This window comes from Zonotrichia albicollis, unplaced genomic scaffold, assembly GCF_047830755.1.
Source record: "Zonotrichia albicollis isolate bZonAlb1 unplaced genomic scaffold, bZonAlb1.hap1 Scaffold_389, whole genome shotgun sequence".
NCBI classification, from domain to species: Eukaryota; Metazoa; Chordata; class Aves; order Passeriformes; family Passerellidae; genus Zonotrichia; species Zonotrichia albicollis.
Genome location: NW_027428432.1, coordinates 7629 through 22523, shown reverse-complemented (window position 1 = coordinate 22523; position 14895 = coordinate 7629). Strand labels below are relative to the sequence as shown.

At 44.5% G+C, this 14895-nt stretch overlaps 1 protein-coding gene across 3 annotated transcripts; it reads right to left on the bottom strand.

Annotated features, from left to right (window-relative positions):
- Positions 1 to 5015: 5015 nt before the first annotated feature.
- Positions 5016 to 12145, bottom strand: LOC141727947 (SET domain-containing protein 9-like). Of its 3 annotated transcripts, none has more exons than XR_012578721.1 (6): positions 12013 to 12145; positions 10957 to 11321; positions 9217 to 9340; positions 8566 to 8681; positions 5527 to 7447; positions 5016 to 5160 (listed from the first exon to the last, which is right to left on the bottom strand). XR_012578721.1 is itself a non-coding variant. In XM_074534229.1 (6 exons), exons 1-5 carry the CDS (start codon positions 12096 to 12098, stop codon positions 7305 to 7307), a joined length of 834 nt encoding a protein of 277 aa, XP_074390330.1. In that variant the 5' UTR covers positions 12099 to 12145; the 3' UTR covers positions 5016 to 5160; positions 7286 to 7304. The 3 variants fall into 3 exon arrangements, 2 of the variants coding, with proteins under 2 accessions (XP_074390330.1, XP_074390329.1); XM_074534229.1 differs by having other exon boundaries at positions 7286 to 7447; XM_074534228.1 differs by having other exon boundaries at positions 7342 to 7447.
- Between the last annotated feature and the right edge of the window lie 2750 nt (positions 12146 to 14895).

Genomic DNA, 14895 nt, shown 5'->3' with positions numbered 1-14895 from the left:
AGAGCATTGTCTGAGCACTTCTGGAACTCTGGCAGGCTTGGTGCCGTGACCACTTCCCTGGGAGCCTGTTCCAGCCCCCAGACACCTTCTGGGAGAAGAACCCTTTCCTGATATCCTACCTAAATCTCTCCGGGCAGAACTCCAAGCCATTTCCTTAGGTCCTGCCAGTGGTCATGAGAATGAAGAGATCAGTGCTTGCCCCTTTGCTTCCTCTCCTGGGGATGCTGAAGACGACAGTGCAGTCTCCCCTCAGTCTCCTCCAAGTGCAGCACAGACCAAGTGACCTCAGTTATTCCTCATCAGGCTTCCTCTCCAGAACCTTCAACATCCTCATGGCCCTCCTCTGGATGTTCTCCAGTAGTTTAATGTCTGATACTGTGGCACCCAGGAGTGCCCCCAGCACTGGAGGTGAGGCTGCCCCAGTGCAGAGCAGAGCAGAGCAGGACAATCCCCTCCCTTGCCCGGCTCCTGATGCTGTCCCTGATGCCCCCAGGACACGCTTGGCCCTCCTGGCTGCCAGGGCACTGCTGGCTCATGTTCAGCTTGCCATGGACCAGAGCCCCAGGGCCCTTTCCATGGCACTGCTGTCCAGCCTCTCATTCCCCAGCCTGTCTGTACATCCAGGGCTGCCCCATGCCAGGTGCAGAACTTGGCACTTCCCTTTGTTAAACTTCATATGGTTTGTGATTGCCTATCTAATTTTTTATGGTCTCTCTGCCCTCAAGGGAGTCAGCAGCTCCTCTACGTTTAGGGTAATCAGCAAACTTACTATTCCTTTTCATCCTTTGTCCAGGTCATGTATGAAGATGTCAAAGAGCACAGGCCTGACGACAGAGCCCTGTGGAACCCCCAGTGACAGGTCCCCAGTCTGATACCACGCCATGCACTGTAACCCTTTGTGCCCAGCCCATGAGCCAGCTCTCACCCATCCCGTGGCGTGTTTGTCCAGCTGTGAGCCGGACATTTTGTCCAGGATACAGTGAGAGAGAGCAATGGAAGCTTTAGTGAAATCCAAAAAGATCACACCAATTGGCTTTCCTACATGTGCTACCTCATCATAAATGGAAATCAGGTTCAACAAGCAGGACTTTCCCTCTCATGAAGCTGTGCTGGCTGTGACCAGTGTCTGAATTGTCCTCCAGCTGTTTTTCAATACTTCCCAGAATAATCTATGATTTTACTGGGCACTGAAATGAGATTGACAGGCCTGTGTTTTCCAGGGTCCTCCTTCTTTCCCATCTTGAACATCAGGACATTTGCCAGCTTCCAGACAGATGGAACCTCTCAGATTCCCAAGACTGCTCAAAAATCATTGAGAGAAGTTTTGTAACAGCATCACTCAGCTCTTTTAGGATTCTCTCACTCATCTTATCCATCCAGACAGGATGAGTCCTGTCAGACCCCATAAATTTGTAGGGATCCATCTGGAGCAGCAGGTCCCACACAAGCTCAGAGTCAGCTGGGAGCTTATCATTCTCACAGTCATGGTCCTCCAGCTCAGGGCACTGAGACTCCCTTGGTTCATCATCCTATCAACATTATTCTTTGTTACTGTAAGAATCAAGGAAAACACTACCTGTACTCTTGATCCCTCAGACTCCCGGTTGTCCAGGGACCCGAAAGCTCTTTTGATGGCCCTCAGACTTCTCTTTGGTTTTTTTGTCTCTGCCAGTTTGAACAACCAATAGCAGATAGTAATCAAATACCCCTCCTAGACTGAAGAGCTTTCCAGTAACATCCTTTATCTGAGCCCCTGGGAGCCAGCAGACTTCCCGGTGCATGCAATTGGGTCCGATTGCATATTAGCCCTCTGTCCTTAGAAGGGAGTCTCCTATTAAAACCACCCCCTTTTCTCTTAAAAGACATGTTGTGATGGGGAGTACGCGTGGTACAGGTTGTTTTACAAGGCCTCACTATTCCAGAAGGATCTTCACCTATCTCATCTGTTGTCTGGATTTCTAGTTCCAGGGCCTCTGTTGTAACAGGTGCTAGTCCTAATTGTTTTTAGGAGGAGAAGCCTTCCTCCTGGTACATGCAGTGATCTGCTTTCAGCCTTTGTCTTCAGCAGACCCTCGGCTAATTGCCTTGCAGAATTCTGAGTCCATCAGCTTCTCTACTACTATGGAGGTTTGAGACTCCTGAGAGTCTTGAGACTGTAGCTTCTCTGTAAACAACTGGTCAATCACTTACTCATTCACTCAAATACTACTTAACTTGTTTACTTCTTCCTCTGCTCCTTCACCCAGTTACACATCTCTTCAACCACAGCACACCTTCTGCAGAAGAACTGTTTGTTGGCCCAGCCCAAGAGGCATCAGACATTTCTGGAGATACATTTGTCATCAGCAGGTCTGTGTCTGGCTGAAGGCCTCTGACATGGCTGGGTCAGTGACTCCAGCAGCTTGCAGGGGAATGAGCTCTGTGGTGCAGCAACACCACAACACCACAGCTTATGCTAATATTAGCTTACACTAATAGGACCGAGGCTGAAAGGATCTTTTCCTGGTTCTTCCCCACCAGAAAATGAGTCTGTTTATCTGTCTCTATTGGCTCCTTCCAGATGGTCAAAGGATCCCTTCCTGGTCATGCTGCTGTGTTCCTGTTCACTGCATTCTGGGTTGCTGAAGCTCCTTGGAGCTGATTAAATCTGCTGCACTGTTCCTGGCAAAGTGGCTGATTGGCTGCCGAGGGCTTCTGGGTCTAGACAGGGCTTGGGGCTGCTGCTCAAATGCTGCTGAACTCGGGGATCCTATGAACAGCATGACCTAACCCTCACCTCCAAATCTACCCAACCAGTCACTGCTGCTGCTTCACCCACTGACTTGTTTTGTCTGCAAGCTGCAAGGCAACAAACACTACAAGCATAAACCCTGGCTATCAGTTTGATAAAGAACTCTACTAGTTCTGGTATTTCTCTTCTGTCTCTGTAAGTCAGCCTTGTCCCTCTGACAGGGCAGGAGGCCAGGATGCCCCAGCAGAAATGTGCTTTCCTGCTCCCTTCACCGTGCTGAGCCATGGGCACACTCCTGTCCTGCAGCATGACTTCTTATCCCCACCTGCTCCTTTGCTGCGGCTGGCATGCACCTGCCTGCTCTGCCAACAGGCCTGACATGTACAGTTCTCAAGGTGGCAGAACATCACCACCCCCACTTGCTGCAGTTCCTGACATGGTTCCCTGTGTTGCCAGGCAAGCTCCAGAACCGGCAGGGGGAGGAACAACCTGCAGTGGGGAGAAAAGCAGCCTGGCCGGCAGTGAGCAAGTACAGAAACGCCTTTATGTGCAAAATAGAATTGTCTGAAAGCACAGCTTTGTAAGACCCAGGGAGTCAAATCAGTCAACTCTGACACCACTGATGGGCTTCCTGCTCTCTGGCTCACTTTGGCCCTTCTATAAGCTGTTTCCTACGAGTTGCTTCAGCTCACTGCTATAGAAGAGAACAAAACAGCAGAGAAAGCATGGGGTGGTGGTGGTGGTGTTACTGTGCTTAGCAAGTCAGATCAGCTCATAGGAGGGTCTGATGAATAGTGGCCAGGAAAGAACAGTAGGTGTAATAGCAAGAGAAAAGGGACAAATAAGCAGCCACATACACACCCCTTTCCTGCTCTCCTCCTTCCAGAGTGCCACGGGAGCTCCCTGGGGAACCACACCCCCTGGATGCAAGTGCCCCTGACATCCAGCTTCCTCCACAGATCAAGAGGTCCCAATAACCTCTGAGGGAGCTGAGGAGAAGAGTCAGCTCAGGAGAGAAGGGATCGTCAGAGTCATGGAGGATGAATTCCCTCTTCAGCAGTGGTGATCACTGCTCTGATACCTTACCAAACAGTGATGACAAAGAATGTCCCCATAAGTCACCCTGAGCATCTTCATGAATCTTGCACAACCCATGCTGAGCCTGATGCCACTGTCTCAGAGCTCTGCAGGTTAACTTCAGCTGGTTAACTGCTGAAATAGCCAGACTCCTCTGGCAGTGAAGGACTTCCAAATGAATGTGGCAGGCAAGGTTTGGGCTTGGAAGCAGACCATATAATGCAAACACCACAAAGCTTTACATTCTGAAAAGGAGATGATGCCTCAGCAGCCAAGCAGGGGACTCTGGCTGCCCCAGCCACTACCCAGTTTGTAGCAGCACAGCATTCCCCAGCTCCTCCTCTCTCATGAGCTTATGCCAACCACAAATTCACTGGGAGGCTTGCTTGGACTTCTGCAGTTAAATACTGGTTTCATCCTTCTGAAAGCAGTTTGCAGACAGCAGCAAAACTCAACGTGGGAATCGCTGGCCTTGTTTATACCAGCAACTGATTAATGAAGTTCTCTTGCAGAATAGAAGCAATGGAAGTTGCTACATGCCAGGAAGCTTGCCATGAATCACTGGGATCAGGACTGGGAGAGGCTTAAAGGCACGCAGGACTGGCACAGCTGAAGCCAGTGGCTCAAGATGGCCTCAAGATGACAGCGCACTGTGCAGGTACAGCTGAGGGCCCATCAGCATGGTTCCGAAATGGGCTTCATACAAGATCAGGACAACATCTGCCTGTACTGCTGCGCTTTTTAAAAACAAGCTGATACCAAAGGGGTCAGCTCCAAGAAAACCAAAAATAGACCTAGTAACTACTGTGAAATATCAGGATTAGCATTATATATTATGCAATTCAAGAGGATAGTGATTCTTACAAGCCGCATACTTTTGAAGCACAGGAAATTAAATGGAAAAATACTACAACAGTCCCAGTTACAGACAACTGTGCAATCTGGTAGATTAAATTACATGTCCAGAATTTAGGTTTTAATTTTATGAACTACGTTATGGGCAGCTGAACACCAAGTACAACTACAGAAATATCAACAACAGCAGACATCTGAGAACCTAATGATGTAAATAGGTAAAACTTCACCTGTGCATCAAATGTGGACTATTTTCAGAGAAACTCAATTTTGCTGAATTTCTACAGGTTTTGCTCTCTGGATGATAAAACGACAGTTCTCCCTTACCCAAAAATGATGATGAAACTTGAAGTACAGGCACCATACATATTTTATTGACACAGATTTCTTCCATTTTGAATCTATTAATTCAGCTGACAACAGTGTAGTAATTTGAAAAAAGTTCCTCTCCTTGCTTGATGTCTCTGAGAGTGACAAGAACTACGCATCTCAAGTGGCTGTAAGAGAAGAAGCAAAACACGTGAAAATGAACAGTTATATCTTCCTTTAAATTGTTTTCAATTCCTCATTTCAAGAAGCTAAACAAGTGGCCTCATCCAGATTAGTTTTGAGTAATATGCATAATGCAGGGCAGGGAACATAGGAAAATTACTCTGGAATACAGACAGCAATATAAGCAAAACAAATATAATTTAAAAACCAGCAGCCTATGTGGGTATGCAAAAAGTGCTTCCACTCAATTGCTCCACACAAGCATTCAGAGATGAAAAGAATTAGTCAAGTCTGCAAGAGACGCACTTACACAAACAGGAACAGAAGCTACAGCAAAGTTCATGCAGCAGAAGCCATTCCTGTGGACACACCTGTCCACAGGTGCCAGCTGGCTAAAGCGTCTCTCCTAGGGCCCACCACCACCCAGGAAGACGGCTCCTAGAGACCAGAGACCTGCTGCCATCTGCAGAGATGGGTCAATGATCACACAATCACTACGGTGGAAAAGACCTTTAAGACCATTGAGTCCAACCCATGCCCTAACACCTCAACTGAACCATGGCACATCCAATTTTTTTTAAACACATCCAGGGATGGTGACTCCAACACCACCCTGGGCAGACCATTCCAGTACTTTTATCACTCTTTCCATAAAAAACCTTTTCCTAACATCCAACCTGTATTTCCCTTGTCATAGCTTAAGACTCTGTTCTCTGGTTCTGTCAGTTGTTGCCTGGTGAAAAAGACCAACCCCCACCTGACTACAGCCACTTTTCAGGAGCTTGTAGAGGGTGACAAGGTCACCTCTGGGTCTCCTTTTCTCCAGGATAAACACCTCCAGCTCCCTCAGTCAGCTAAAATCAGGAGCTGGCAGGCAGTTTTGCACAGAGAAATGTAGAGGGATAGAAACCCACCCCTCTAAACTTCCTTTTAATGAATGATGATGCCCTAAAACTGAAGTATGTGTTCTGAGAAGGGGAGCACATGCTTTGTGTACTGATGAACCAGGAAGTGGAAAACAGCATGAACTGAAGTCTCCACTATTCGAAATTTAGTGTGAGGCCATTTTGAAACATATGAAACAACAAGGTAAGTAAGTACTGAGAATTGTTTCATAAGACATAAAAAGATCTAGAAACCAGATAATCTATGTTGTCAGTACGGTATACATGAGTATTGAAATGAGCACCTAGAAGCAGATGGCATTTTTGTCTGGCGGCAGCACACTGGGAGAAATGATGACCAGAAGACCGTATTTTCTTGGACAGATTCCAAGCAAGAGCAAAATTCCCACTTCCTGCAGCAGTCCTAAAGTTTATGTGCTTTCACACTTCAAGTACAGTATCCAGGCTTCCTGAGAATTTAGTCCCACTGCTTATTTTATTAGCACTTACTTAATTATCTGCAGATTCCAAGTGCATCTTTGACCTTCACTCAACAAACTCTATGTTTTATCAGAAAAGCATTTTTTCCAATATGCACAACTTTCTCCAATGAAATTTCAGAGTACTTAAATAACTCCAGAATTACACTAAATGTTCAGATCATATGCTCTAAAATTCTTATACATCCTTGAATTAGGAGATTTATCTCAGAAATATTTCCAAGTATTCTAATTTCTGAAAAAAGCTGGACTTTCAAGTCATGAACAGGATGCTGTAATTTTCCTAATTGTACTGTAACTATATGTCCTAATATTGCATAGTATTTTACTTGTCTCTATACAATTTTAGGTTTCTTCTTGCAAATTCATCTGCCTATTTGTCACATAAGCAGAAGACATAGAGAACAGAGAGTAAGATGCCTAAATCTGAATTATCTCAGAAGGGCTTTGGTCAAGGCTGAAACAGAGTTGAGATATGTACTGAAAAGCTTCAGTACTGTATTACAAAGTACAATTACTGCTTTATGGGATTAAGAAGAATTGCACTATAGTGCAACACTGCTTGTAAAACTGTGTCTTCAAAGATATGCTGATTTCATGTGTGAAAATGTGAAAAAAAGAATGAGGAATCTTGTAACTAAAAATAGTCTATTCAGAGAGGTAACTCCCCCATACAGTTGCACACTCTTGTGTAACTCATCTTCATACAGTTTGCTACTTTTCAACCATGTCTGTCTCTTCCTTACACATGCAGGATGCTTTGTATCATACAAATCTATGAGCTCTTTCATTTGCTGCCAACCTCTCTATGTCATGGCTGTAGACAATGTTTGGAAGATACTGCTTCAGTTCTACAGGAAAATGTCCTGGCACGTCAAACTCTTGATAACACACGTTTGCTGCTTTTTCTAGGAATTAAAAAAAAAAAAAAAAAGTTATTAGATAGTGCTTAGAGACATGTAAAAACATCAAATGTGCTGCTGCTACAGAAGAACCAGATGCTTCACCAAGCCTGAAAACCATTCCTCTGTTGGGAGGTGCTGCGCTCCTCTGAAGGCCTATTTTGAAATACACAAGTGGTATGCAATCAACTATAGGAGCTTTGCCCAGTTATCAACATGTCAATGAAGAGGCACATCTTGCTTAGTGCCAGGGGTAGCTTACAGTGCTGCTAATAGTTCCAAATACAGTGTTTGCTTTTACAATAAAAAAAAAATTGGAAAATATTTTTGCCTTGTGGCAAAACATGTCAGAAACATAGGCAGGGAGAAAAATCACATACACATGACCTGGAAGAAACAGTTTCATGGGACATCCCTGTATCTCTGTGCCAATCACCAGCAAGCTTTGCTCCTCCAGCAGCCTTTCTGAATGCTACTTGGAGGCAGAGAATCTTCAGTGTAATGCAGGTAATGAAACCCACTTAGAAGCTGAGTATGGTATCAATTCAGCTCTTTGTACAGTACAACTGTTCCTGTGAGTTACTTAAGACCAACAGTGAACAGAGTAAGTAGTTCCCTTCTTCAGGTCCAACAAGTGCGATTACAACAATTTCCTAGATTTTGTGCATTAATGTAAGGAAGTCTAAAAAAGGTCTTACAGTTCAAAGTGAGCAGTGATAGAATCTTACTGTACATGTCACCGTGGGTAGTTTTCTCACAAAGCCTTCTAGAACAATACTGGGAAACTTGATCTGCAACTCTAAATTGTCCTAGTCCGGTGGCATTTTGCCAGATATCCTTTCCCACCATCTCACTTTTGGGGTGTGTGCCTTTCATTCTACATACCAGGAGGGAAACTGGGGCATCAGTGAGAAACAAAAAAGTGTATTTGAAGTGTTGCTGCATGGAAGAATTCTAACAGTCAGCTGTGACAAAAAACCTCAGAAAAGTTTTACTCCATAAGTGCTTGCTTTAGACAGTACTACTGCCCCCACAAGATCAATTTCCTGTTCTCTCTGTCACTTCAAAATAATTTATATCCATAAAGCCAAACACATTCTTGGAAAATTTACCTGACAACTTACCATGTGAGCAGTTGTTGACGTACTGTCCCACTGCCAGTGGGTTTTGCAGGGTGGCTGTGAGCCAGCTCTCATCACTCATTTGAAAAGGGCCAAGTTGATCTCTTCTGCTGCAAGACCTGAAATGCCCAACAGCATTAGCGTGGATCAAGGCTCCTTCATCTCACACGTTATCTTACTTCCTTTGTAGGAATGGCCACTGCATAAACGTACAGCTGCCCAACCCACTTGGGGTGGAAGGCATGTGCACAGACCAACAGATCCCAAACAGTTCACGGAATGTTTCCGTGATGCTCTTAGTCACACGGTTCAGTTTTAGGTAGTCCCACAAGGAGCAGGGACTTGGACTCAAACCTTAAGCAGGTTTGAGTAGCAGCTCAGAAACATTTCAATACTTTTACACTACATCCTGCTGTAGTACAACTATTTTCTGTACAGGAAGATCTCTACATCAAAATGCATCTCACTGGCGTTACGGATGAAGACACAAGTACATAATGGATCACACCCAACATCTCTCACCCTTGTGCTGTTTGCATTATGAGCAAGGCACAGGTGGATGACAATCATGTACAACTCAGGAAAAGAAACAAAGATGAGGAGTATCCCTGTTTTAAATCAGAAGAGTGACAATCCTCTATTTCTTCTGCTTACCTGTACACTGATCTTGACAGTCCCTTATCATTCCCATCAATAAGAACACCATCAATGCACCTAAAAATAAAGGGATTGCCAAGGGACTGGAAAAAGATGGGCTCATGCTTTCTGTATACTGTACCTGTTGCAAGACAGATATTATTTCAGAAGAAAATAAGTTAACTGTCAGAATGGGCTTTCAGTCCTCTCCACACAGAAACTCAAAGGAGAGACAGTGGGTAGGACAGAAATCCCCTCTCACTTAGTGACACTGACATCTGTAAACCTACAAACTTTCAGATGTAACTTTTTGGGGTGTAAAAAATCCCCTTTCAAGTAAATGAGCTGATACATTATAAAGAGAGAAGCCTCACAGAAAATCATACAAGGCCTGAAATTAGTATCTTTGGGAGTGGTAGATTAAGCCCTACAGCCAACTAGTGTGCTTCAGAGATGAAAACATCAGGTGATACTTGTTCAGGAAAACACAGCTCCAGGACTCTCAAAGACACACACAGATTCAGCAAAGAATCTGAAACACCTCCCTCCATTACCACAGGGCTTTTGTTTGGTCCAGGAGATGAAAAATGTCAAACCAGCAACAAAATAGTTCAGCAGACTGTTGCCCAAATCTGAGGGGAGGATTTAACCTGCCATGACTTCCAAGCAGAGAAAAGCAACCGGCAAGCTGACTGGCTTGCCAATTTTCATGAAATTGTTGTCCTGCATCCCTCACACCCACTGCATCTTCAGCACCTCTCTGCAGAAATCCTGCACTGCAATCTCACAAGGAGCCAGGCAAAGCCAAAGGCAGGCTGCAGTGCCTGTACGCAGGTCCCATGCCCCGCATGGCAGGTCAATACCCTGAGAAGGGATTTCAACAGCCCATCCTCTTGTTTTGCTACAAGAGCTGTCACACGAGACTCTGAATGAGCCTACGCTCACATCTAGCACGTGCCTGAAATCTGAAGTGAGCTGCACAAGTGGCAGGCTCTCTCGCTGGCACTCAACTACCAGTCAGTCCACAGGTAATCAATGGCAGTGGCCAGGCACTCCAAAATATGTACTCCACTGCCCCAGGAATGCTGGGGCTGCTCCCAATCCTGCGTTGCTGGCACAGGCCAGAGACCACGGGAGATGATTTTGCTGTAAGATGAAACATTAACAAACCCAAAGCAACTCAGCAGAGCTGCTAGCTTCACCACACTGACAGAATTACAAACCTTTTCAAGAAATGTATGCAAATGCAGTTCCGAGAAATGAGGAAGAGAGTACTGATTTTTCCAAACACACTTCATGGAATAAAGTTCTGCTAAATGAAGGTTTTATTTCCATCCTCCACTCTGTACTTCTATACTTTGAAGAAGCTCATGCAATTGTCTACTGACCTGTGTGGAGATCTCAAACATCATTTTTCAAATCCTGAACCAAAACAGAAACCCCAAGGAATTCAACTGTTCTGTTCACCTACTTTAAATTTCTCCTGTGCACTTACATTTAAAGAATCCAAAACAAGTCTTGCAGCTGCAGGAAAATCAGGCTTTAACTACTAAATTTTTTTATAAACATTTTTTTTTATATTTCCAAAATAACTCTAAGTAGTTTATAAATATTCTCATGCCGCTTAACTGGTGATTTTGTTAAGGAATGATAGAAAGAAAACCCACAGAACAAAAATTAGTGTAGATCTTTGGCATTCCATGATCAGATGGTTAGAAGTCCCATCTAACTTAATCAAAAATAGGAACACTCCATTACCAGGATACATAGACACCACCGTCCCCCTGGGAACAAAACCTCTGGTAACAAAGACTCCAGTTCCAGCAGACACCAGCGAACTCCGGTCTCTGCTAACAGTGAACCCAAGAGTGTTGAACAAAACCTCCTCAGGACTAAACACATGCTGACCCTGATGGTTACAAGAGTTTACTTCTGATTGCTTCTGCTCCACAGAAAGTAATTCTAGATATTGACACTTGACTTCTGGAAGTAAGGCCAGAATATCTGCTTGTCGACTAAAGTCATTAATGAACAGAGCTTTAAATGTTTTCAGTAGTGTTTCAAAGACGTCTTCATCAGCAATAATTTTGTCTTGAGAGCTTTCAGGAACATATCGAAGGGTCCTGTAAAGAAAATAAAATATTTTAAAATTAGAAACATATATTACTTTTTTTTTCTAAGTAGAGAAGAGCCATTTTGCAGCACCCAGTAACTTCAATACACTGTTTTTTTTAGAAAACCCCAAGCTTTGTTCATGCTTGTTCAAGCTAAAGCCACTGTTCCTAAAACACTGAAAAAGACTGTTTAATAAAAACTAGTACTTATTCTACTATAAATCCTCATCTCTGAGTATTTACCACAAGTACGTTAAACCTTACTGAGCTCTCAGTGGAAAAAGCACTGAAAATAAAACATAATTATAATAATATTTATTTTAAAAACAAAGAGCTCATTACACTTTAAATTAAGCAAAAAAAATATTGCATGGGCAAGGAAGGTTTTAATTTAGTTGCTTATTTTAATTTTGCTACTTATAACCATGTCATAATAACTTAAATTCAAACACTACTTTTACGATGGCATAGACATCTTACCAAGAAGGAATTATTTATCTTATCATATCATCCATCTATCTTTCTATCTACCTACCTACCTACCTACAACTTTAAACACCATTTTAAGGTGCCTAAGAATTTAATGACAGCCGAGGGGCGACCAAAGCACTTCTGAGTGAGCTCCTGCGGCGCCCCAGACCATCCCGATGAGGGGCAGCGGGGTCTGGGCTGGCGCCCGGGGTCTTTCCCCGCGCCTCACCTGCGCTGGCGGCGGAGGTTGAGGGCGAGCCAGGGCACGAAGCGGTACTTGTAGGAGCGCCAGCGCCGCCGCAGCTCCCGCAGCATGGCGGCCTCTCCCTCACGGCCCCGGCACCGCCCCGCTGCCGCGCCGCGCCCGCGCAAACTGGAACAGCCAATCCGCGCCCCGGACACACGCCGGCGCGTTTGTGTCGTGAGCTGCCATTGGCTGCGAGCGGCAGGTGGGGCGGTGAGCGGCGGGCGGGCCGTGAGGGGCAGCCCCGGGGCCGGGGATGAGGGCGGCTCTCGCTCCGCGTCTAATGAGGCGCGGTACCCAGGGTGGGGAGACCTGCAGGCACCGGGAATGAAAACGTATAGATCTGGGTGCACACTTACAGACGGAAATACACACGGTTCTCTCGGAACAATGTTACGTTGCACCTTCTGTGTTATACTGAACAATCCGAAAAGACAAAATCAGATGAAAAGGTGGTTTAAAAATAATCCAGAAGCGGCCGTTGAAGACCACTCCTTACACTGTCAGAGCACCTCTCCAAAATCATCCAGTGCCTGCTTCCAGCGATTCTAAGGGCTGTTAGTGCCTGATAGTCATCACAGAACGAATTAGGCTGGAAAAGAGCTCTCAGATCGAGTCCAACCTATCTCCTAATACCACTGTGAGGATCGTTGTTCAATTTTCCCTTGAACACCTCCATGGACCGTGACTCCACCACCTCTCCGGGCAGCTCTTTCCAATGTCTTATCATCCTCCCTGTCAAGAAATTCCTCCTAATATCCAACCTGAACCTCCCTCAAAGCAGTTTAAGGCCACATCCTCACATCCTGTTTCCCGGGAGAAGAGGCCGACCCGCACCTGGCTCGAAGCTCCTCTCAGGCAGGTCACCTCCGAACTTCTTTTTTTCCAGGCTGAGCCCATCCCCACCCCCACCTGAGCTCCCTCAGCTGCTCCTCCTAAGACTTGTCCTCCAGAGTTGTGATCCATGTCATAAAATGAGCGGCTCAGTTATAGACCTGAGCCTCGTTACATTTCTGTCCACACTTTTAGCTAGTACGTGGCTGTGGTCACAAGGAGACATGAGTTGTACTTTGTAGCATCATAAGCTACTGTAGATTTAAAGGTGCTTCCCACTGACTGATGTACAGCAAGCAGCAGCATCAAAGTACACAGATTGAAGTGATATACTACAAATCACAAGCATTTACAAACAGGGGCATAAACCCTTTCGGTGCCACATTCTGCCATCACTTATCTCTAAGGTAATTTAAAAAAATGTAGGAAGGAAAACAATAATTCAGCAATTGGTCTTCAAAAATTAGCAGTGGCCCCCAAACCATTCTCTACAAACCACCACTGATGTAAAGATAAGAGTACTGTTACAATTTTTGGCCACTGTTGTCCGTTGGCTGCTTGGATACCTAGTTTCATAAAAATTTTATCTTTGGATGCTGCTCTTTATCTTCAGTTTTAGTTTAACACTGCCAATGAACTGGGACAAAAAAAAAAACATGTATGCATGTATTTTACTTTATTCAGAAAGCAGTTTTAAAAATATGGAGCTTTTGAGAATTGGTTTTGGACTAAACAGAGAAATCAGACCTCAAAACACTCTAAGGGGTTACACTCCTTCCTCTGGACCTGAAATTTTGACAAGGGTTTTGGAAATTTGAGACAGGCTCATCAAAGCAAGTAACTATCAGAATTAACTTACCATCTCAGAGCTTTACAAATGTTTAAAGTTGTGCCTTGATTTATTCCATAATCACTTCAATTCCACTGTTGGCCTGCCTCATCTTTTCCAAGAACAGGAGCTGAGGGAAGGGCTAGTGCAAACTGAAGAAACTGAAGGAAAATGCAGGAAAAGGCACAGTGGCCGCTGCAAAGTGCTTCCCTGCCATCTCCTGGCCTTCCTCGGTAATTACAGAAGAAAGGTCTTCGAGACTTGCAACTCGGGTTTCAGCAGCCGTGTGCTATAACCACAAAACAAGATACACGGTCACCACATCACATGCATGTTGTGGCTTTTAAAAGTAAGGCAGTCACAGCGGGATTCGGATTACTAAGGAAGACTAAGCAATGAGTGAAAAGTTAGTAAGGGAAATAGCTTTAGGAGGTGGGCTGTTAGGTCACAACAGCCATTCACACAAGTTGCCCACTTCCACGTGATGAAAGGACATACGTGACATTCCAACATGTTCTGGAGGCAGTCCTTAGCCTCAAGGGAGAACTTGCAAAGATGAAACACCACCAGACCTTCAACCTATGACCAACATGCAGAAATGTGATTTTATTCCCACCGGAGAAGTCACACCAGGCACAGAGCTTTCCCTTGGCCTGTGGAAGAATGTGCCCTGTGCACATACTTGGTTCCCTAAATAGGTGTCTTTGAAATTCACTGCCGTCTGCTGGGCACCAGTCACCTCTGCCATCCCTCGTTCCTGAAAAGGAGGCTGCAACAGCACCAGTAGGACACAGTACTGCAGGATTCAGAACTTCTATAGTAAATCAGATAAAGATACATTATAGTAAGTTTGTCTCCTACTAAATCCTTGCCATGTATTTTCCTTTCTGACATTTCAGGGAGTACATTTTTCTGATTTGAGAAATTAGGTATTAGAATTTATTTGAAGATTTCTGCTGCCAGTTTTTTCTCAATTATGCACTTGTACCTATCTGCAGAAAGCATCCTACCTAATAAAAATAATAAAAAGTGCAGTCCTTCCAAATACAAAATTTATAGTCATAAGAAAGCCTATAGTTGAAATCTATTTCCATAAAAAAATTATTAATTTTTAAATTTCCAAAATATCTGGAGAAAGACAAGAACTGAAACAAGCCCTAGCTTTGCAATATATGGATTGCCTGGATGATAAAAGGCTGATGTTT